This window comes from Eurosta solidaginis, chromosome 1 (assembly GCF_040869045.1).
Source record: "Eurosta solidaginis isolate ZX-2024a chromosome 1, ASM4086904v1, whole genome shotgun sequence".
NCBI lineage: Eukaryota > Metazoa > Arthropoda > Insecta > Diptera > Tephritidae > Eurosta > Eurosta solidaginis.
In genome coordinates this window covers 152,873,730-152,898,263 of record NC_090319.1, presented here as the reverse complement: position 1 = coordinate 152,898,263, position 24,534 = coordinate 152,873,730, and the positions used below count along the sequence as shown (strand labels likewise).

Below are 24,534 nucleotides of genomic sequence, written 5' to 3'. Positions count from 1 at the left end.
ATAGAATTATGGCATTTTTCGTAATTTTCGATATCGAAAAAGTAGGCGTGGTCATAGTCGGATTTCGTTTATTTTTTACACCAAGATAAAGTGAGTTCATATAAGTACGTGAACTAAGTTCAGTAAAGATATGTCGATTTTTGCTCAAGTTATCGTGTTAAGGGCCATGCGGAAGGACAGACGGAACACTCTGTATAAATACTGGGCGTGGCTTCAACCGATTTCGCCCATTTTCACAGAAAAGAGTTATCGTCCCAGAATCTAAGCCCCTACCAAATTTCAAAAGGATTGGTAAATTTTTGTTTGACTTATGACATTAAAAGTATCCTAGACAAATTAAATGAAAAAGGGCGGAGCCACGCCCATTTTGAAATTTTCTTTTATTTTTGTATTTTGTTGCACCATATCATTACTGGAGTTGAATGTTGACATAATTTACTTATATACTGTAAAGATATACAATTTTTTGTTAAAATTTTACTTTAAAAATTTTTTTTTAAAAGTGGGCGTGGTCCTTCTCCGATTTTGCTAATTTTTATTAGGTGTACATATAGTAATAGGAGTAACGATCCTGCCAAATTTCATCATGATATCTTCAACCACTGCCAAATTACAGCTTGCAAAAGTATTAAATTACCTTCTTTTAAAAGTGGGCGGTGCCACGCCCATTGTCCAAAATTTTACTAATTTTCTATTCTGCGTCATAAGCTCGACCCACCTGCGAAGTTTCATCGCTTTATCTGTCTTTGGTAATGAATTATCGCACTTTTTCGGTTTTTCGAAATTTTCGATATCGAAAAAGTGGGCGTGGTTATAGTCCGATATCGTCCATTTACGTTACGTTAAATTTACTCAAGTTATCGTGTTAACGGACGGACGGACGGACAAGGCTCAATCAAATTTTTTTTCGATCCTGATGATTTTTATATATGGAAGTCTATATATATCTCGATTCCTTTATACCTGTACAACCAACCGTTATCCAATCAAACTTAATATACTCTGTGAGCTCTGCTCAACTGAGTATAAAAATTGCCACAGCGAGCAATATTGCTGCAGCACAACTGTTGTCCGTATTCATCGCTGTCTGACATATTACAGGTTAACAAGTATGATATGTATGAGAAGGAAACAATTCCTTTCTCTTTCTAACACACTGTCGTTTGACACTTCGGTCAGTGTCAAACTAGTGTGGAACTCAGTGGAACCTGCGTGGAACATGCGCTTGACACTGAACGAAGTGTCAAAATTACCGGGGTTGCTGTCGTGGAATAGACGCAGGGAAACAAAAAAAGGAGCGGAATATCAGATATCAGGTTGCCGTGATGGTAAATTTTTTTTTACGAATTTAGTATGAAAATGTATTGTACCTATATGCGTCCTACATAAAATTATACAAAACTCTTGAATTGGGGTATCTGAGGACACATAGTTATTGCAGCATTAAGAATAGAAACACGAGTGCTAAGTTTTTCTACCCGTTCAAAAGTTCTCCGCGAAAAACAGTTTGAAACTGAGGTCGACTGCAATAACCCGTCCAAAAATGTGGAAAGAGAAATGAAAAGACGCGTTTTGTCCTGTTATCTATAGTTCCAAGGCGTAAAAGTATTCGAATTATTGGAAGCGAGGCAAAACCGCGTCTATTAATACCTCCCTCGACGGTTTTGGTCGTGTTTTAGCAATCGTCCCCTGTAATAAAGTATCACAATTTGTTAATTAAAATTATCCAAAACATATGGATTTTATAGAGAGGTGTAATTAAGTGCTCATTTGAAAGTAAATAAGAATATTTCTTTGTAATTTTGCAATAAAAATGTTACACAGTTTTCGTTAGCAGCTACTACACTTTTCTTGGACCTAAGAAGTACAACAGTGCCAAATAGCATCCACACAAAAAACGAACAAGAACAAGCATTTTATCAGGTGAGCGTGGCTCTGTATGTGCGCGCTGCTACATATCATACTTGTAGACCTGTACTATGGCTGTCTGAAAAAGAATAATGTTCGGCCAAAAGTTCGTATGGTGTATGGCCAAAGCTGCGAACAAGATTGCGGAATGTTCGCGGAAATGTTCGTGTCGTGTATTTGGCGCTTAAACGAAACGAAATGACTTTGTTTCGTTTATTAACGTTGATTATCGTAACGAAATGATATCGGTTCGTTGGTTAAGCGCCAAATACACGACACGAACATTTCCGCGAACATTCCCGTTATGTCATGTTTGTGCGACCTTTTCTGTCGTGTATGGTCACCACCATGCCAGTAAAATATTTTAATTTTTGGCGAACATTTGCGCGAACTGTTCGTGCGTGTATGGCGAAATAGCTCATAATCGTAGTAATTTCTGAACGGAACAGACGTGCGCGGAAAAGTAAAATGGACAATAAAAAATTTCTGAGTGAATTTATTGAAATGTATACATTTTTTTACGCTTAATTGCCACAGCGAGCAATATTGCTGCAGCACAATTGTTGTCCGTATTCATCGCTGTCTGAAAGAAAACTAATGTTCGGCCAAAAGTTCGTATGGTGTATGGCCAAAGCTGCGAACAAGATTGCGGAATGTTCGCGGAAATGTTCGTGTCGTGTATTTGGCGCTTTAGAATTCATCTTCAGGAATCGTTGGATGTACCAGGTCGACTTGGTTGAAATCTCAATAAATAAAAGAACGACAATATATAACACATATAAATAAAAAGTTTTTGTGTGTTATTTAATATTGTATGGCCCCGAGCTCGACAATTTACAAACATTTTTCGTCTGTGAAGAGATATTTGCAAAAGAAATTGAATCTTTTCAGATGGTTGTTTTAACAGTTTTGTGTACAAAGGGATTTTGCACGGATTTAATTTTGATCCCACCCCATTGTTGGACCGGTCAGGGTGTTCTGCGCAAAAATACTGTGGATCACACCCCCGGTTTCGAAGGGACACGGGGTAATTTTTCGGCTTTTCATTAATATCTTTTGAAGGACTAAACATTTTGGGACCAAAGCTCGTTTTTTGACACCCCTTCCGATATTTTTGGACGTTTATTAAAATTGTAATGCTGTCGTATAGAATTGCCAAAGATTCTATGTATCCCAACTTCGGTTTTGGAGCGTTTCGGCGACATTTTTCGGTGTTTTGTTAATATATATTTTGAAGCAAAATTGTTTTTCCGTCTTTGGATTATTGATACTGATGTTAAAACGAGTCTCTTGACACCGCTTTCGACATTTTTGGAAGCGTAATATCAGTCGACCGCTGTTAAGGACTATTGCCCCAACGATAAATGTATAAGTATGCATCTGTTGAGATGTGTTATATTATATCACTTCTCACCTGTTCAATATCATATTTTATTTTTCAGTACTCACTGTTGCAGACGGTCGTAGAAGCATGCCAAAAAAAGAAACACTGCAAATTCCAAGGTGCCTCACATGATTATAGATTTCCTGATCACAATGCTACAGTTGTTAATACGGATTCATGCAACAATCGTCGGAAAGTTGTGGAGGTCGCTTATAAATGCCGTCCATGTAAGTTCGAAGCATGTATAAACATCCTGCAGTAGAAATATATAATTTCGACCTAGGGAATTCACCCAAGTTTACACTCCTTGTATGGCTGTTTTTACACCTTTTAGTATTTGAATTAGGCTACCAACTCTACGGTCAGTAATCATAGTCATTGGCTAGAAGGCGTTTTTATTAAAATGTTCCTTAAATTTAGAATCCGCCTTTGCAGTCGTGGGTAGCTCCGAAATAGTAGCACCACCTTTGATTATATAATTTTAATTCATAACGCTTGGACTTAAGCGCTTTTGGTAAAAGTGTGGCTCTCTTACTTCCTCTACTCCATACCCTTGTCCGTTCTTCTTCTCAGTTCAGATCAATCGTTCCATCACGGAGGTCGTCGTTTCTCTGCTACTATCGTTCCCCGAATCCGACGCACTGCTTTAAGCGCCTTTGTCAAGATTCTGGCAGATGATTGAAATTTTCAGTTTGGTTGTCTTACAAATTCGCTTAACACTATGTACATCTATGTGGGGTCTTTATTGACCGGCCAGTTTAACCTAATCTAACCCTGTTAATTTTAACACACTTCATCCACTTTTTCTGTTCATTTCGAAATTTATTTTTCGCTTTAAACAATTGATTTGGTCGATCTTGATATCAGTCTAGAAATTTAGGGGTATTTTCATAATCAAAATTAAGTATATAAGTATGTACTTATAGTTACCCTTCACCGTTTTGCACTAGTTTCGAGCTAGCGCAGAATGAACTCATTAAGGGACAGTACTCGTTTTAATTTTGTCGCCTCGCAGTGCGCTCAATTGACACTCCTACCATTTTGATGTCCTAAGGAGTGCATTTGTACCCCCTTTGAAGACCATTTCAACGCGTTTTTAACTGCTTCAGCCATAGGTGGTTCTTAAAGAGGCGTGTCTTTTGTTTGATTAATATAAATACATATAGCTCAGACTTCAACACTGTTGGTACAGGTTTGGTAGAGACTTTCCCACTCTGCATCCGACTAGCTCCAGTTCGGAGGTAGCCATTAAACGTATAGTGCGAAACTGATGCTTTGCGTGATTATCTTCCATTTTCGATGCAGGGTAGTTACAGCTTTTTTACATAATTTCCTAATGACTATCTGTCGAAAAATCAGCACATAATTTTAGAATTTCATGAGAAACTTTTAAAGTTCGCATTTAAATAGGGCATCATGTAACCAACGGAGCCAATTTGTGTGCAACTTTTGTGACTTCAAAGTGTCAAATCATCATCGTTATTATCATTAATTGGCGCTTAACCACCTAGGCATATTTGGCCATTTCGTAACAAGTCACACCAGCAATTCTTGTTTCACGATAACTGACGCCTGTTGGGAGCGATACGTGAGATCAAAAGCTTATTCTGCTGCCTCTCCTAACTCAGTGGAAATCACCTGCTTGGGCTTTTATTCGTTGCACAATCTTCATATCTGCGTAAAACTGATACATCTCATATTTGTGCCTTCTTCATTAGTTGCCGTCAATATTACTGACAGGACCATAAATCTTCCGGAGAAATTTTTTCTCAAACACTTGAAGGGTCATCTCATCTTCTCTCAACACCGTGCATGATTCCGAGCCATATATAAAGACAGGAAGGGTGACTTGGAGAGTGTGATTTTTGTTCGTCGAGAGAGGACCTTACTTTTCAATTGCCTATTCAGTACAGAATTGTTTGACAAGATAGATTTCTAGGCTGGCATATTATTTACTTTTAATGCTGGTTCTCAGATATAACAATTCCTAACAAAGACGCGGCTGCGAAAGCGAGAGTGCAAAGAGACTTTCTTGAGTGACAACGAGTCTTTCCTTATTCTCAACTTCCGTAAGACCACACCGCCTCTTAATCAAATCGAGAGCAGGAAGACCTTACGACGCGCTTGCTAAGCCCAAAATAGGGCGAACCAACGCAGCAACAGATCTACTGTTAGAATTTTCTTCTTCATCATAAAGTTTTAGAAATTTCGGGAAAGAGAGTCGCTCTGTCTGAAGCCTTATTTGGTTTGGAATGGCCAATAAGGTTCTTTTCAATAGTTATGCAGCTGGTGGTGTTGCTAAATGTGATTTTGCATAACCAATAAGCTTTGCAAGGAACTTCTTTCCGCGCTGTTAAAGAATGATTCAAGATTGATAAAAAGATGGAACTTGTCGGTTCTCGTATCGTGAGTCTTTTCTAGGATCTTCCGTATCGTGAATGCCAAACCTAAATTCGCATTGATAAGGTCCAATCAGTTCAGATAATTTCCCTCAGTCTTTCGCTCAGTAATAAATAGAACCTTATACGCGATATAAATCAGGCTGATTCCGCAGTAATTAGTACTTTATTATTTTCATAATGCTTCATACTCATATAAATACAAACAATAAGTACACCGAAACGAAACTTTCTTTTGATGATTAAGGTTAAAAATAACGTTATAACGAAACAAAATATATTTAGACTAGTATGTAACCCCCGATAATCGGGTGTGTTTTTTTAGCAAAAAATTATATCTCACACCTTTTTCCTCTGAAAACACAAGGATTTTGTTATTACTGTGCAAAGGCATTGCAACATGTCGTAGCACATAAAAATGGCACGAGCGCCATCTGTTTACGAAATTTTCGGCGTAAATAAAGTGTGCGTCAACAATACTAGATACAGTGTCTCTGAAACCATTAATGCAGTGCATTTTTGAAACTCAAGAGTGAGTTCACCACACAATATATTTTTACCAAATTTGTATAGTGCATTCACCAGAGATGAGCGTGCATACACCATCTAGCTGAGGTAGCGTGCCATTAGAATTTGTGCTAATTAGAATTTGACTCTACAAAAACAATGTAGGGGTAAATAAGCAAATTTTAAACGCTAATATATGAACAAATTAACCCAGATATGCCCATTTGTTGTACAGGAACTTTTCCATCGTGATTTTGTATTATTCCCCATTGAAATGACAATAAAAAGAAGAATTGATAATGATTTTAAAAAAAATTATTTTGAAAGTTGGTTTTTAGAGCCGTCCTACATATAGGACATTGGGCACATGGTACACTATGATATCATTTAAATTATTTCCTGTGATATGTAACAAAAAATTGTATATGTAATCCTATATTACATTTTTCGCACCTTGTTGCTTCTTTTTGATGGCAAGCGCCACGTCTGGTTTGTTTATCATACCGCAAATCGTCGATGGAACTTTGTGAAGGATGTCCTTTTTGATAGACATTACCCCTTTTATTTTGGGTGAGCAAAGTTGTCGCAATACTTCTTCTGAAAGATAATTGATCCATTGTTCCACCATTAAGTTTATGTATCTGCCAGGCATTTTGAACAGCCATATCCACACAATGGGTTATGAGGGGAAAATACCATTTCTTACCTCTTATGGCAGTGCGGTAAAGACTAATATTTTGGACTGAACGATCAACCCCTCCCATGCTCTTATTATAATATTTTACGACACATGGTTGTTCAACTTGTATGTATTTCTTTTCCTTTTGGGAGTAACGCGTGGTCAAATTTGTGGGATTCACTCCGATTGCATTGGAACAAAAGGTCACGATATTATTGTCGTTCCACTTTATGAATATTATGTTGCTATCAGCGATTTTGATGAAATCGTAACTACCACGAGCACTTTTCTTCATATTCTTAGAATTAGTTAAAGTGCTTCCAGGGATACCATTCTCCCTCATTGTGCCCGTGCCAAAAATCTATTTATTGGTACGTTGTTCAACTAGAGTGATTGAAGAAAAAAAATTATCGAAATACAAATGAAAATGTTGTTCCTTACATTTTAACAAACGTCAGAATATTATAGCACTACAGACGTTCCAACACCAAGGTCCTTATAAATTTCACTGATATTTGTGGAAGCACCTTGATAAGGTTCGAACAAGTTCATATAGCCTTGCCGAGTCGTACCAACCCACAGCTTGTAACCGTAGCGTATTGGTTTGCCTTGGATATACTGCCTACAGCGCGTTTTCCTGTATAAGGAACCATGGCTTCATCTAAGCTATGATTTTCTTCAGTATAGGCAGCTTCCATAAACTTTTTATTCAAGTGTGTAAACAATGGTCTACTTTGGAAAATTTGTCAGACTGGTACCTATAAAGAATTGTTATCATTACAATGGATGTTGGAGATTATGAACTCGATTTTGTTTCTTGATATAGCTTCACAAACCAGTTCGTTGCTGCAGTCTTTCGAGCGTTCCCAGAACATTCTTCTTCTGGGGATTGGAATGTATCCACTAATAAGCAGTACTCCAATGAAACATTTCATTTCAAATATATCCACCTGGAGTGTTCTATTTCTTTGAGCTGCATACCTATTTATCTCTCTTGTCAATATTTCAAATAACTCATCGTCAAATATTGAGTAAAAAAGAGCAGTAGGTGAATGTTCAGCTAAATTGAAAAATTCATCAGTGTTTATAAACTCAGCATCTGCGCTAAAAACGTCTTCCTTCACGCAGGGAATTGGTTTTCTTTTTTTAAGTTTCTGTTTCTTCGGGGGAAACTGTTTTACTTTTGACAATGGTTTGTCATCATCAGAATCCCACTCATCATGCATATTGTATTTAGAAAATACTTCAACGCCGCTGTTCATTTGCGAAGCTGGTAAATTATTTATATCAACATTATTTTCCTCCGCGGAATCCTCGTCGGTAACGCCTGCATTTGCATTTGTTGGTGGCAATAGTGCTATGGTATCAAAATCCGTACTATCATCCTCCAAAATGGCCAAAGCTTCCTGTAGAGAAAATCCCCAAAAAAATTATATGTAGTATAATATGTTCCCAATGTCCTACATGTAGGACGCCAAATTTTTCGCTAATACGACAACTTCACTATAACACCAACAAAAGTTTTCTATGTACATAATAGTGGACGAATATTTCAAATATAGAACTTCGACAAAAAACATTGATTTTTTTATATTTAAATTAGCTAATTTTTACTTACCGTGCAAAGGTAGCGAGAAATTCCGACATTTTGAAAAAAGCACCAATTTGTAAATTAATTTCGTAGAAATGGTAGAGAAAACTAACCAAAACGAACTGTCGCCAGCAAGTTAGGGACAAAAACTAACCAAATGAGTAAAATTAGCGGTTCTCGACAGTCCGCTACTCTTTATACAAACAACTGAGTAGGTGGACTATATATAGGACATTGGGCATATCAGGGTTAACCAATTTAAATTTTTATAATTTTGTGCAAATATGTTCATGAAAACCTTTCATTTGATATATTTCATTCATGTACGTCTTGTAGTTTAGCCTAGCTAAGCGCCGTGTTTTAGAATAATACTATAGATAATTTTTTTTGATAGTCACCAAAACGAAATATTTTTTGTAATTTTTTTTAATAGTCAGCAAAACGAAATGTTTTCGTTTTTAACACGCTTTTATTAGCTTGGCCTGTATCTATGTATGTAACGGAATCTTTGATCTTAATTTTCACCGGTTTCTAGAAGTCTGATTAATTTGAAACTTTGCATACGTATCAAGGACCGATGACAATGCATTAATGTGGTGACATAAGGTCAACGGCCATAACGTCAATTGGCCTTATTACCACTTTGAATGACCATAAGTTTGATTGAAACTTTGCACACGTATCAAGGCTCGATGACAATGAATTAATGTGATGGTGTGGTGACATAAGTTCAACGGCCATAAGGTCAATTGGTTTTATTACTACTTTGAATGCCCGTAAGTTTGATTGAAACTTTTCACACGTATCAAGGCTCGATGACAATGCATTAATGTGATGGTTGGTGACATAAGGTCAACGGCCATAAGGTCAATTGGCCTTATTACCACTTTGAATGCCCATAAGTTTGATTGAAGCTTTGCACACGTATCAAGGATCGATGATAATGCATTAATGTGATGGTGTGGTGACATAAGGTAAACGGCCATAAGGTCAATTGGCCTTATTACCACTTTGAATGGCCATAAGTTTGATTGAAACTTTGCACACGTATCAAGGCTCGATCACAATGCATTAATGTGATGGTGTGGTGACATAAGGTCAACGGCCATAAGGTCAGTTGGCCTATTACCCCTTTAAGTGGCCATAAGTTTGATTGAAACTTTGCAAACGTATCAAGGCTCGATGAAAATGCAATATGTGATGATGGGGTGACATAAGGTTAACGGACATATGGTCAATTGAACTTATGACCACCCCAAATGGCCATAGATTTTAAACCTTGCACATAATGCGAAACACGCATTCCTTTATTAATGATAGAAGTGGATGCATGGCACATCTACGAAAGAGCAAATTGGAGCCCTTTTTAACACGCTTTTATTAGCTTGGCCTGTATCTATCTATGTATCCATGTATGTATGTAACGCAATCTGTATTGGAGCCGAGAGCCCCGGTAATGCAGAGCTCCGAACTCCGTTGCACCTTTTTAAGCATTTTTTAGGTACTTTTAGCTAGTGCAGGCCACCAGACCAAGGCACCATAAAGAAGAATCGGGCGGACAATGGTGGCGTAAATCCAGTAGGTCACCTTAGAGGAGAATACCCAGGAGGTTCCAATTGCCCTCTTGCAGGTGAAGAGCTCTGTTGCTGCCTTCTTGGATCGCTCCACTATATGGTCACTCATAATAGCTTCCTATCCAGAATGACTCCCAAAAACTTGACTTGATCGCTAAATGCTAAGAACGTACCCCCAAATCTTGGCGGTGTAAGATTTGGTACTTTGTACCTCCTCGTGAAGAGGACAAGCTCGGTGTTATCCAGGTTGACTTCCAAACCTGTGGCTGTGGCCCAGTGCAAAATTTTGGATAGTGCCCCTTCCATTAGGTTGCAAAGAGTTTTCGGAAATTTCCCCCGCATGGTGACGCAGATGTCATCTGCATACGCGATCACTTGTTGGCCTTGTGCCTCCATGAGGCGTAGTAGTTGGTTGACGGTAAGCACCCAAAGTAGCGGAGAGAGAACGCCGCCCTACGGAGTGCCTCTGCGAATCACGCATCCACCTAGCTCAGTTTTAATCTGCATACGCGTAAGCAGATTGTATATAAACTCCACCAGGCACGCGTCAACCCCCAGATCGGCCAGCGCTGAGGTGATTGTCTCAGGGAGAACGTTGTTGAAGGCACCCGCTATATCTAGAAATGCCACCAGTGTGTATTCCTTGAGGTCAAGTGACCTTTCGATAACGGATATCAGTGAGTGCAAGGCCGTGTCAGTTGACCTACGCTTAGTATAGGCATGTTGAGCTTGCGAAAGAACTGAGGGCTCAATCCTCCTCCTGATGTAGTCCTCTAGGAGTTTTTCGAGTGCTTTTAGCAGAAACGAAGATAAGCTTATAGGCCTATAATCATTTGGGTTAGAGTGGGAGGTTTTCCCTGCCTTGGGGATAAAGACCACGTTGACTTCTCTCCACGATGCTGGTACGTAATTGAGCCTAAGACAACCTATAAACATCCCTTTTATCCAGGGCCTTATAAGTTCGGCAGTATACTGTAGCTGAGCCGGAAAAATTCCATCCGGCCCCGGCGATTTATAGGGCTTGAAGGTTTGAAAAGCCCAATCAATACTTTTATCACCTGTTATTTCGCTTATTAGCTGATCATTAGGTGACCCTCCGCTAACAATATTTGAAGACACGCCCGCGCTTGCTGGGAAGTGTGTATCCATAAGCAATTTTATGGTTTCAGCGCTGGAGTCCGTCCAGTGCTCATCCGCTTTTTGGACGTAACTTAGCACAGTTGGAGATTTCGATAGCACCTTCCTTAAGCGGGAGGCGGCGGATGTGGATTCAATCGTGCCGCAGAAATTGCTCCAGGAGGATTGCTTTTCATTTCGGATTGCTTTTTTATAAATATTTATTTTCATTTTATAAGCAGCCAATGAGGGTTCGTGTCCGTCATGCTTTGCTTTATTAAAGGCCCTCCTACATGACTTCCTAAGCTTATCAAGATCGGACGACCACCATGGTGGTTTGTGAGTTTCCATAACCTTTATAGTCGGACAAGCCCTATCTAAAGCATTCCAGCTCCTCCTCGCTCTCTGGGGCTCGCACCTCTTCAGATAGCTTTTTACCTATTATCTTCTTATAGTAGCCCCAGTTCGTTCTTCTAATATTTTGTATCTACTTAGGACTTGTGTGCGCCTGCGATATAGAAAAGCTTGTATATCTATGGTCAGAAAAGGAGTGCTCTTTTAGAACTCTCCATGAAACGAGCACGTCACTGAAAGAATCTGTGACCAGGGTTATGTCAAGGACCTCTTCGCGGTTCCTCGTAATGAAGGTGGGGTCATTTCCCCTATTACATATGCTTAGATTAGTGCCTAAAAGATAGTTAAATAAAGACTCACCTCGGTCATTTGTATCACTGCTGCCCCACTGGGCATGGTGGGCATTGGCATCGCCCTCTAGTAGGATGAAGTCATTTCGTGGATTTGCTGCTCTCACGCTAGCGCTGTCGAGCAACAGGACTATCTGGATCGTGGCCTGTTCAGATTTCTTCACGTTGACCACCTTCCTGTTCTTGGGCGGTAGACCCGGGTTGTACTCCTGGAGCAGCTTCAGGATGTCTGCTGGGTCCGTTGGCATCACTGGAACCCAGGTTCTAGCCCTTGGTCGTGAGGGGATATCACGCCCCTCCACTACCTTGAGGCGCGCGCCCGGAAATACCACCCCTATCAGCATGACGGCGGCCCTATATAGGTTTACCGACCTGGCGTCGTCACAGGCAATTGGCTTGACATTGCCCTGGAACCACCCTGCATCGGTGTAAGATGGTGGTGGACCAGGGTTGTCTTTGTTGATCCATTTCCACTGTTGTTTCGGGATCCTGCCATCTTCGCTGCTCTCGTCTATAATGCCAATGATCTGCCGACCCTTGGCAATTTCGGCGAAAGACCGCGTCCATCCTCCCTGCGTCTTGGCCCTTTTCGGTGCCGTGGGGTTGGATTCATCCATGGACTGCTGGCGTTTCGAGGTTTCATCACTCTCGACTAAAACTTTTAAAATTACTTGAACTAAAAAATTAAAAATAAATAATAGTTTAAAAAAACTAAAAAACACGCTTTTATAGCTAACCGAACTAAAAAATAGAAAATAATTTTCAATTAAAAAGAGTTTATATAACAGTAGTCGAAGGTCAAACAATCATTAATAGTTAATGACCTCAAAATAAAATTATAATAAAATTTAAGTTATTAACAGAATAATTTAATTCAGATTAAAAAGGTTGGGGTGCATTTGACTACATTTCATATCCTTCCTCTCAGATAGTTGCCAATAGAATGATTGTAACATTCAATATCAAGCACCCCACGCTTTTTACTGTGAATTAAATTATTCTGTTAATAACTTAAATTTTATTATAATTTTATTTTGAGGTGATTAACTATAAATGATTGTTTGACCTTCTACTACTGTTATATAAACTCTTATTAATTCAAAATTATTTTAAATTTTTTAGTTCGGTTAGCTATAAAAGCGTGTTTTTTTAGTTTTTTAAACTATTATTTATTATCATATGTATATGTAATACTCCTCCCTGCGAACCATGGGTACTCGCATTTTGCTATTTTCACCTCACACATTTGTGGAATTCATAATTGGTAAGTTTCTAATAAGTCCAAATTAAACAGTAGTATGATGTAGGAATTAAACAATAACATACTACAGATTTCGCCGCTATTTATGAAAATATTTTAAACAAAACCCGTTTAGTTGCGAAAAAATTTAATAAAAATTTAGTTTAAAAGTGCCCAAGTGCTAAAAGAAAAACATTTAAAAATAACAAAAAATAAAAAAGAAAAGTATTCGGCATTGTTTTCGCGAAAGAATTCGAGTTTGCGAAAGTAAAACTTGCGAAAATACTGAAACAAATCTCCGCTAGCTTCCATCAGCTATGAAACGGCTTTTGCAAGAGGCAACTTCAACGCTGCATTGTCCGGGGTAAGTAAAAAAGTTTAGTATTTTAGTATAACATCTGTTATGATCTCCATTGACTGAGTGTACAATAGGCACATTCAAGGACAAAAGAGGAGCAGTGCTTGTGGCAAGGTGTAATGATCACGGCGTGTGCACTGGCGTTTAGGCCCGGAGCTTCAGCTTCGTGGGTTCTTATACATGGTCATCACACAGCACTGCTCTCCCCAGTCAATGGTCAAACAGGATAATTTATTTTGCACACTGGGGATATTCAACCAAAAAGAAAATATCTAACAAAAAAGCAAAAACAAACGCTCTTGCATGTCACACTTCATCGATATGACACACCGTATACCTACCTTTATGCCTGGCAGATCATTGTTGCAACGTTTGGTGGCTGCCTCTGTACCCGCCCTACCATTGGTCTCATGGATCTTATTGAGGCCCCGTTATATTACCACTAACCTCCCATGTCACCTAACCACAAACCAAAGTAAAACAAAATTATTTACCCATTATTAGTTATTATTCACAAATTCAATGCATTATACAAGTTTGCTTAGTTTTAGCCTAGCTGTCCTGAACTTAACTCAAAAAATCGATTTTAATTTTAAACAAGAGAAATTAATATGAAAGAAAATATAAAAAATTGACATGGTAGAACAATAATCATTCCTACGTGTACACCCAATAGTATCTTGCCACTAAAAATGAATATACATATGTATGTAAAAATGCATGTGCGCATATCATTACGCATATACAATCAAATTAAATGATTTCCTAAGCCAATTAAAAAATATTACTGTTTAAATTATCAAAAGAAAATTACTTAATGATATTAGCAAACCGCAAATGTTGGCAACCAGGAATGAGGAAGAGAACTCAGTTAAGAAAAACATCTATAATAAATGGTTGCTTCGAACGATGTCATACAAAAGACTCTCTTCAAACAATACCATATCGAAAACTATTGAACTGCATCATACAATTGTTAATAAATGGTTGCATCGAAAAAAATGTCATACAACATTTGTTAATATTGCGTCATACAGCACTCTCAAACATGTCCACTTCACTCACATGTATTTGATTGTAAAATGCTTGACATGCCAACCTAATAAAACCGCACTGCGTTTTTTTAGCGCACGCAAACAACCGGCGTTTTTTGCCCTAACCCAAATAAGCATGCGTTGCGACAATGTAAAGCATGTGTGCAAACGTCAAATCTAAATGTCACGCAGAACAAAAATTGGAAATCGACTTAGGTTTTAACGCAGCAAATTCAATATTGGTTGCTCTCATACAAGTTGTATGTGCATGAGACATTTTTGACAGAAAATGACTTGCGTGCGTTTATATTAGGTTGGCATGTGAGAGTCTGCTGTGCAACAAAAACAACAAAAATATTATATGTTGCGTTTAGCTAATTACACTTTCGTAAGTTATGCATTTTGACCAACTTTTCGAACTTAAGCTATAGTGGGTCGTAAAAATAAAGGGCCTAAGTCTCCTTAAGGTTTTCTTTAAGTCTAGCTGCTAGTATAAAAATACTAGTTATTTCATTAACTTTTATAAAATTAATTCCAGTTTCTCTGCAACATTTTACGTATCCAAATTTTATGTCTCTAAACCTAAATTAACGAAGAAGAAGAACTCGTTTCTTTGAGTTTGAGTTGGAACTCTTAAAAGATTTACATTATATATATGTTATATGTATGTATACTAAAAATCTAATTTCTTAAATTTAGTTTAATAATTCCAATTTCCTTATATGGTTCGTAGTTTTGAAGACTCCAACGATGATGAAACGTATATTAGACTAGATTTTATGTATATTTTCAGGAACTGGTGATGACTTGAAGCTTATCACCGTGGAAGCGGAATGCGGGTGAAGTGCAAGAGAGGGTTCCTTGCGATTCGCACAAGCAACCCACATTCATATGATGCAAAAATATGCTGGCAAGTAAATTTTCGGAAAAATGTGGTGCTTGTTTTCGTGTAGAAAGGATCTTCGGAAGAAACCGATACCGCTCTATTAGAAATTTTACATTCACTTTTAACACCACACAGTTTAATATTAAACAAGGGGTAAAAAGGGTTTAATTCTTTAACGAAAAAGCATAAAGACTTACCACAGACATGTATGTTCTTCTGCTCAAGGTGGCTTTGATATGCGCGCTTTGGGCTCAGGACCACGAATCTGAAAGCGGAAATTGAAAATTTTATATTTGCGTAGAGATATTTCCAGTTACCCAAAAGATATTAACGTAAACCAGAAAAATTACCCCGGGTCCCTCCGAAACCGGTTGTTTGATCCATAGTATTTTTGGGCAGAACACCGTCCTGCGTTGGTGGCGTTCGGCCCAGCTTATAAAAAATTGCCATCACTGGGGTGTTTTGCTGATCGTTAAGAAATTCCGTATGTTAACATATATCAAAAGATTTCCTTTTTATGGCATATTCCTTACAATCAGTTAAATTTTTTAGGAATAATTTTGCTAATTTTAGATCAAATTATGTAAAGTTGTAAGGAAAGAGAATTTTTCACTTCAATTCCTGTTTTTTGATAGTATTGCTACTAAAATTAATGACGTTTAACAAAATTCCCTTGATTACTGAATAGGTAACAATCCAAAAAAGGTGTACTAAACCATGACAACTATGACGGAAGTGGAAGCACAAGGATGTTGGAGATATTGTTGATGACAGCATTATTTTAACCTGCTGCGTTTTAAATTTAACGTGTTATTTTTAATTCAATAAAAACAACTTAAATTGTTAAAAATAAATTTTGAAAGTAAAAGTATATGTTAAATTTCATTGAAAGCTTAGTTTTTAAGTCAATGATAACTAAGTAAATTAAATATATATTTTAAATAAAAAAAAAATATTTATTTTAATAATTATTTATATTGGGCCTAGCAACAATTTTAATAATACTTTTACTGGCCGTGGGTTTTTGTTTTTTTTTTCCTTCTTAATAAATATATTAAATAAAACTTTGTTTTATTAAGAAGGAACAAAATCCGGACAAAAAGCTACAATAAATATATATTTATTTTAATTTTGAATCAAAAGCAAAACGTAACACTAATCAAAAGAAAATAAAAATGATATACATTAATATATAAATGTATTTGAATATAATGAAGGAAAGAAAAGGATAAATTTTTGTTAATATTTTTCTTGTAAATACCTAAAAAATATATATATATCTAAATTTAACATATTTACTTAAAATTAATTTGTTATATTTTAAATTCAAAAACAAAATTGGTTATTTTGTGGGGTTTTTGCACTTTTTTAGGTATTTTCAATACCTACTATAGATTAATTGATCATTGGGGTAGCAACTCTGGATTGCCTAAAAGTATGCAGTCTTTTTAAAATGACATTTTTAAAGCAGTACACCTATTCTTTTCGATATGGCGGTTCTGAATGAGTGAGACAGGGACGGAAGATCACACGTACACGAAATATCGCATTTCACCGTGGATAGTATCGGCGCCTCGGCGAGTAAAATTATCCACCTTATTATCCTATTTTATACATGACTAGCAGACCCGCCAGGCGTTGTTCTGCCCTAAATGTGATCTATCTGCATACATTTTGATAAGCTTTTTCCGTCTAACTCTGACCTCTCCCCCCTCTTCACTTTTTCTTAATAATTTTTTCACTCCTCCCTCCGTCTTTTTCGTTTCATTTATCTCTATCTTCGTCTCACTATATCTTTTTTTCAGTCTCCTTCTCCTTCCCTCTTTTCTCTTCTCTCAAGTTTTTCTCATCCCTTATTGCCAGTCCCAGAAGGTGGTATGTATTTTGTTCCAGTCCCATTCCGAGTCCCAGTCCCATTCCGATTCTCAGTCCCAGTCCTAGTCCTAATCCCAGTCATAGTCCGTCTCTGGTCTACCTCCCGGAGAAAGGATCGTAAATACTAACAAAGGCAAAATTATATACCAAATTTCAGGCTAATCGAATAGGACATATGTAAATAGGTATGTGGGTATTATTAATTCATGTCTTTATTTCGACTTAGCATGCATATTTATCAGTTTTGCCAGCTTGATGCGACTAAACAAATATCAGAATGAAAATTCCTTTAAACCTCTCAGCAACAGTTTTCATTTGATATTCATATTACACATACATTCTAGGGGTATCAGGGTCCACGTTTTGGCCTATATCTGGAAACCCTAGTACCCAGCGGTATAAAAGTTACTCTGTACTAATGCACACATCAACAACTTCAATTTGAAACCCATAATGTAAAAACACATCCTAGTGTTACCCTGATCCACGTTTTGGCCTATATCTCGAGACCCTAGTCAAGCCGCAGTATAAAAGTTACTCTGTACTAAAGCACACATCAACAACTTCAATTTGAAACCCATAATGTAAAAACACATCCTAGTGTTACCCTGATCCACGTTTTGGCCTATATCTCGAGACCCTAGTCAAGCCGCAGTATAAAAGTTTCTCTGTACTAAAGCACACATCAACAGCTTCAATTTGACACCCATAATATAAAAACACATCCTAGTGTTACCCTGATCCACGTTTTGGCCTATATCTCGAGACCCTAGTCAAGCCGCAGTATAAAAGTTTCTCTGTACTAAAGCACACATCAACAGCTTCAATTTGACACCCATAATATAAAAACACATCCTAGTGTTACCCTGATCCACGTTTTGGACTATATCTCGAGACCCTAGTCACAAATAGGTATGAAAATTACCCTGTAATAAAGCACTCATCAACAACTTTCATTTGCTATCCATATTGTATAAACACATTCTAGGGGTACCCGGGTCAACGTTTTGGCCTATATCTCTAGACCCTAGTCACAAATAGGTATGAAAATTACCCTGTACTAAAGCACTTATCAACAGATTCAATTTGATATCCATATTGTATAAACACTGTCTAGGCGTACACGGCCCCACGTTTTGGCCTATATCTCGAGACCCTAGTCACCCAGGGGTATGAATATTACCCTCTACTAAAGCACCCACCAACAGCTTTCATTTGTTATCCATATCCTATAAACACATTATAGGTGTACCCGGGCCCACGTTTTCGTCTTTATCTCAATACCCTAGTCACCCAGGGGTACGAAAAATACCCCGTATCAAAGTACTCATAAACAGCTTCCATTTTATACCAATATTTTACAAACTCATCCCAGGATTATCCAGGTCCACGTTTTGATCTCAAGACCTTAGCCAGAACGAGATAAAAAATATTATTATCTGATGTGCGGAGGAGATAGACATATACCATCGCGGAGTTTTCTGTAGACCTTTCAATGTGTACAATTCTTAATACATTATTTTGATAAACCTGGTAGGGTTCAGCCTACGTTTGTAATGTAAGCGGAAAAAAATTTAATTATTTACGACATCGCATTAAAAACTTCAAAAATAACAGCATTTCTCCACTATTTAATGGATGTTATTATTCATGTGAACCTTCCTGTTCAATCACTCTATCTATTAAAAAAAACCGCATCAAAACCCGTTGCGTAGTTTTAAAGGTGTAAACATTCAAAGGGACATAGAGACAGAAAAAGGGTGCAGTGAAATAACTCCCAAATACAAAAACTCTCAACAAAAAAATGAAATAACTCCCAAATATTTTTCACACAAATTGGGACTTATTTCATTATGAAATAGCTCCCAATTCATTGGGACTTATTTCATAATTTTAGCTGGTAATTATTTCATAATGAAATAACTCCCAAATGAAATAATCCCCAATAAAATTTCTTTGGGTGTTATTTCGTAATTTTTTGAGATTGAGAGTTATTTCATTTTTATTGGGACTTACTTCATTGTTTGTAATTCAGGCGTTGGGAGTTATTTCATTTTTGTTTGGAGTTGTTTCATTTTCTTAAAAATACAATTTTATCAAACTTTGATGGTCTTCTAACAGTTTCTATATCTGGTGTAAAGAAATCTGTATCAAAACAATGAGTTATTTTTCAATTATCAATCTGTACGCCATTAGTTCTTGTTAGAATTTTACTATTATTGATCGGTGCTTAGTGAGAGTGCAAAAAAATGTCAACTCTTGATTTTGAAGTAGTGAGTGGAAAAAGAAGAAATAGCTAATTATTGTATATAAAAAATGAAAAACCGTTTTATTTAAAAAAATCTGAAAGTAATGGTAAAATATTCTATACGTTTTACGAAATAAATTGTAAATCGCGAGTATCTTTGGAAAACGGACAGTGTCGAAAGGCCCGAAACTTCATAGAGCACAACCATAATGATCAAAATGAGCTATATGAAGAACTCAAAGCCCTTAATGAAATAAAGGATAGATGTTTACATTCCACAAGTACTTTTGGTGCATCTAGTACTGTCAGCGGAATCCGAGAGAATTTTCACGCCACGGTGATGTCCTTCTGCGTACACATTTTTTTCAGTACACAACAACATTACAACAACCACATGAAAATTGCCAACTTCAACTGCAAATATCTCCGGACACAGATAACATTTTTATTTTCCGCCTTCGGATTATTGTTGTCGAGGACAATACGCGTATTTTGACACCCTCCGTCTTTTTCGTTTCATTTATCTCTATCTTCGTCTCACTATATCTTTTTTTCAGTCTCCTTCTCCTTCCCTCTTTTCTCTTCTCTCAAGTTTTTCTCATCCCTTATTGCCAGTCCCAGAAGGTGGTATGTATTTTGTTCCAGTCCCATTCCGAGTCCCAGTCCCATTCCGATTCTCAGTCCCAGTCCTAGTCCTAATCCCAGTCATAGTCCGTCTCTGGTCTACCTCCCGGAGAAAGGATCGTAAATACTAACAAAGGCAAAATTATATACCAAATTTCAGGCTAATCGAATAGGACATATGTAAATAGGTATGTGGGTATTATTAATTCATGTCTTTATTTCGACTTAGCATGCATATTTATCAGTTTTGCCAGCTTGATGCGACTAAACAAATATCAGAATGAAAATTCCTTTAAACCTCTCAGCAACAGTTTTCATTTGATATTCATATTACACATACATTCTAGGGGTATCAGGGTCCACGTTTTGGCCTATATCTGGAAACCCTAGTACCCAGCGGTATAAAAGTTACTCTGTACTAAAGCACACATCAACAACTTCAATTTGAAACCCATAATGTAAAAACACATCCTAGTGTTACCCTGATCCACGTTTTGGCCTATATCTCGAGACCCTAGTCAAGCCGCAGTATAAAAGTTTCTCTGTACTAAAGCACACATCAACAGCTTCAATTTGACACCCATAATATAAAAACACATCCTAGTGTTACCCTGATCCACGTTTTGGCATATATCTCGAGACCCTAGTCACCAATAAGTATGAAACCAATCCTGTACTAATACACTCCTCAACACTCAACAGCTTCAGTTTGATACCCATAATGTAAAAACACATCCTAGTGTTACCCTGATCCACGTTTTGGACTATATCACGAGACCCTAGTCACAAATAGGTATGAAAATTACCCTGTACTAAAGCACTCATCAACAACTTTCATTTGCTATCCATATTGTATAAACACATTCTAGGGGTACCCGGGTCAACGTTTTGGCCTATATCTCTAGACCCTAGTCACAAATAGGTATGAAAATTACCCTGTACTAAAGCACTTATCAACAGATTCAATTTGATATCCATATTGTATAAACACTGTCTAGGCGTACACGGCCCCACGTTTTGGCCTATATCTCGAGACCCTAGTCACTCAGGGGTATGAATATTACCCTCATTTTTAGATTCAAAATTGACCGGCTGTTGGTTCCATTTTTGCCACGCGGTACGGCGCCAAATAACTACAAAGCATAAACAACTTGCACAATTGATTCGACAAAACAGTAAGGCGTCATTGGAATACCACACGCTTTTGTCACTTCCTCTGTTGCCCGCCCAGCATATAGTGGCCACATTTCTAAAAATTAAGGACGATATTGGAAACCTCGAGCGTCATTTCCACTTTGCAAGCTTTTTGGAATATTTCGAGAAACAATGGCTAAAGAAGGTAAGCTCTATTAAATAAATCTCGGTAAAAGTCTAGTTGAGGGGTCGACTGCTAATACGCGACTGTTAATATCAAGAATCCATCCAAGTGGAATCCATAGTATTTTTGCGCAGAACACCCTTTTGCGTTGGCGGCCTTTGGCCGCGCTTATAAAAAATTACCTGGGCTACGCCATGCCAAGTCCGGGTGTGTGGTATAACCGTGGCTACCGCCACGGTGATGTCCTTCTGCGTTTTTGACTTTACTGGCAACAAAAAGCATGTAAGAATGTCGAGACGCCTTTACAAAAAGAAAAAGCGGAAGCCGAAAGACGTGAGTGCGAGGATCTTGCGCTGCTAGCTGACAAGAATAACGTCCGCAAATTTTACCAAAAACTCGACGACAGACAGAAGTTTTTAAAAAGGAAAACTGTGACGGGTTTCAGGAGTTGGTAAGCGCAATTCACAGCTTCCGCAACCTAATTGTCAACCTCACCTACGAGAGGCGAATCTTGTGACAAATATAAATTTATCATTTGTTTAGCTATTTAGCAGGCGAGGCTCTGGCGACCTCAAGGTCCTCATGGAATTAGGAGAAACTTTTCTGTACTCCTAAATAGAGACGGCATTGTACCCCAGGGAATATGAATCCGAGCCCGAATCAATGATGATGGAATTAATGTTCCACCACCGACGAAGTCTGAATAGCAACAACATATTAAAAGAGCTGATGAGGGATTCAAATACGGCTGCGAGTAGTTGGTAAAACGCATGCGTCAGTATCATCACAAAATATGATCAGACGAGTTCATGACTGACGATTGAGCGTTTTTTCCTCAATCCACAGTAAGGAGAATCCTACAAACTTCAACAATTATTGACACCTATCAGACTTCGTGGTATCGCATATAAGGATCTGTAAGGCGTATTTTGCCAAAGATTGAAGTCCACTGTGATTCGGCTGATTGAACCTTATCAGTTCAGCTTCACTGGTAAATCTTTTCTCGACCATATTTTTACTATGCGCAAAAACTCGGAAAAAAAACCGCAAAAAAAGCAAATACACATTACCTCTTCGTCGATTTTAAAGACGCATTCCAATAGCACGAAAAGGAGCTGCCTATATGTCGCTATTTCTGAAGTTGGCTCTGGCGCAAAACTTATACGGTTGGCCAAAATAATATAGAGCAACACCATCAGCTCACTCAGAATAGGGTAGAATCTCTCCGGGAAGATACTAGCTGCAGAACTTAACCACTAGCGTGCAATTACTGGCTTATGCTGTCGACATTGATATCAACGGTCTGCACACCCGCACCGTAAGTTCTGCTTATTCCTAACTGGAACAAGTAAGGAAGGCTAAGTTCGGGTGTAACCGAACATTACATACTCAGCTGAGAGCTTCGGAGACAAAATAACGGAAAATAACCATGTAGGAAAATTAACCAGGGTAACCCTGGAATGTTTTTGTATGACATGGGTACCAAATGGAAGGTATTAAAGAGTATTTTAGAAGGGAGTGGGCCATAGTTCTACAGGTGGAGGCTTTTTTGATATATCGCCATAAAGGTGGACCAGGAGTGACTCTAGAATGTGTTCGTATGATATGGGTATCAAATGAAAGACGTTAATGAGTATCTTAAAAGGGAGTGGGCCTTAGTTCTATAGGTGGACGCCTTTTCGAGATATCGCCATAAAGGTGGACCAGGGGTGACTCTATAATGTGTTTGTACGATATGGGCATCAAATTAAATGTATTAATGAGGGTTTCAAAAGGGAGTAGCCCTTAGTTGTATATGTGAAGGCGTTTTCGAGATGTCGACCAAAATGTTGACCAGGGTGACCCAGAACGTCATCTGTCGGGTACCACTACATTATTTATATATGTAATTTTACAAAGTTTTTTCCAAGGTTATATTTTGCGTAAAAAAACCAATCCAATCACTACGTTTCATCGCTTTTTCGTATTTGGTATAGAATAATGAAATTTTTTTTCATTTTTCGAAATTTCCGATATCGAAAAAGTGGGCGTGGTCACAGTCGGATTTCGCCCATTTTTAATACCAAGATAAAGTGAACTCGTGAACTAAGTTTAGTAAAGATATATCGATTTTTGCTCAAGTTATCGTGCTAACCGATATCGCCCATTATCACAGAAAACAGTTATCGTCAACAGTTATGCCAAATTTCATAAGGATTGGTAAATTTTTGTTCGACTCATGTCATTAAAAGTATTCTAGACGAATTAAATGAAAAAGGGCGGTGCCACGCCCATTTTGAAATTTTCTTTTATTTTTGTATTTTGTTGCACCATATCATTACTGGACTTGAATGTTGACATAATTTACTTATAAACTGTAGAGATATTAAATATTTTGTTAAAATATGACGTAAAAAAAATTTTCTTTTAAAAAGTGGGCGTGTTCATCATCCGATTTTGCTAAGTTTTATTTAGCGCACATACAGTAATAGGAGTAACGTTCGTGCCAAATTTCATAACGATATATTCAACGACTGCTAAATTACAGCTTACAAAACTTTTAAATTACCTTCTTTTAAAACTGGGCGGTGGCACGCCCATTGTCCAAAATTTTACTCATTTTCTATTCTGCGTCATAAGGTCAGCCTATCTACTAAGTTTCATCGCTTTATCCGTCTTGGGTAATGAATTATCGCACTTTTTCGGTTTTTCGAAATTTTCGATATCGAAAAAGTGGGCGTGGTTATAGTCCGATTTCGTTCATTTTAAATAACGATCTAAGATGAGTGCCCAGGAACTTACATACCATATTTCATTAAGATACCTCAAAATTTACTCAAGTTATCGTGTTACGGACGGACATGGCTAAATGAATTTCTTGTTTCGCCCAGATCATTTTGATATATATAAGTCTATATCTATCTCTATTAGTTTATGCCGTTACGGATTACCGTTTTGCGAACAAAATTAATATACTCTGTGAGCTCTGCTCAGCTGAGTATAAAAAGAAGCGGAAAAGATGGGTTTGATGGTGAACGAAAACAAAACGAAGTACCTGCTGTCATTAAGCAAAGAGTCATAGCTCCATGGCAACCATGCCACTGTTGGCA

General features: G+C 37.6%; 1 protein-coding gene across 24 annotated transcripts in view; it reads left to right on the top strand.

Annotated features, from left to right (window-relative positions):
* LOC137236879 (protein eva-1) overlaps positions 1-24,534 on the top strand; it is a 3,007,131-nt gene that overhangs the window by 850,921 nt on the left and 2,131,676 nt on the right. For all 24 annotated transcript variants that reach the window (XR_010948686.1, XM_067759964.1, XM_067759963.1 and 21 more), the window contains one exon: positions 3,351-3,519. Coding sequence is in view for 23 of the 24 variants with exons in the window: in XM_067759964.1 (XP_067616065.1) it covers positions 3,351-3,519 (169 nt within the window). In the remaining variant the exon portion in view is untranslated. The remainder of the gene's footprint in view (positions 1-3,350; positions 3,520-24,534) is intronic.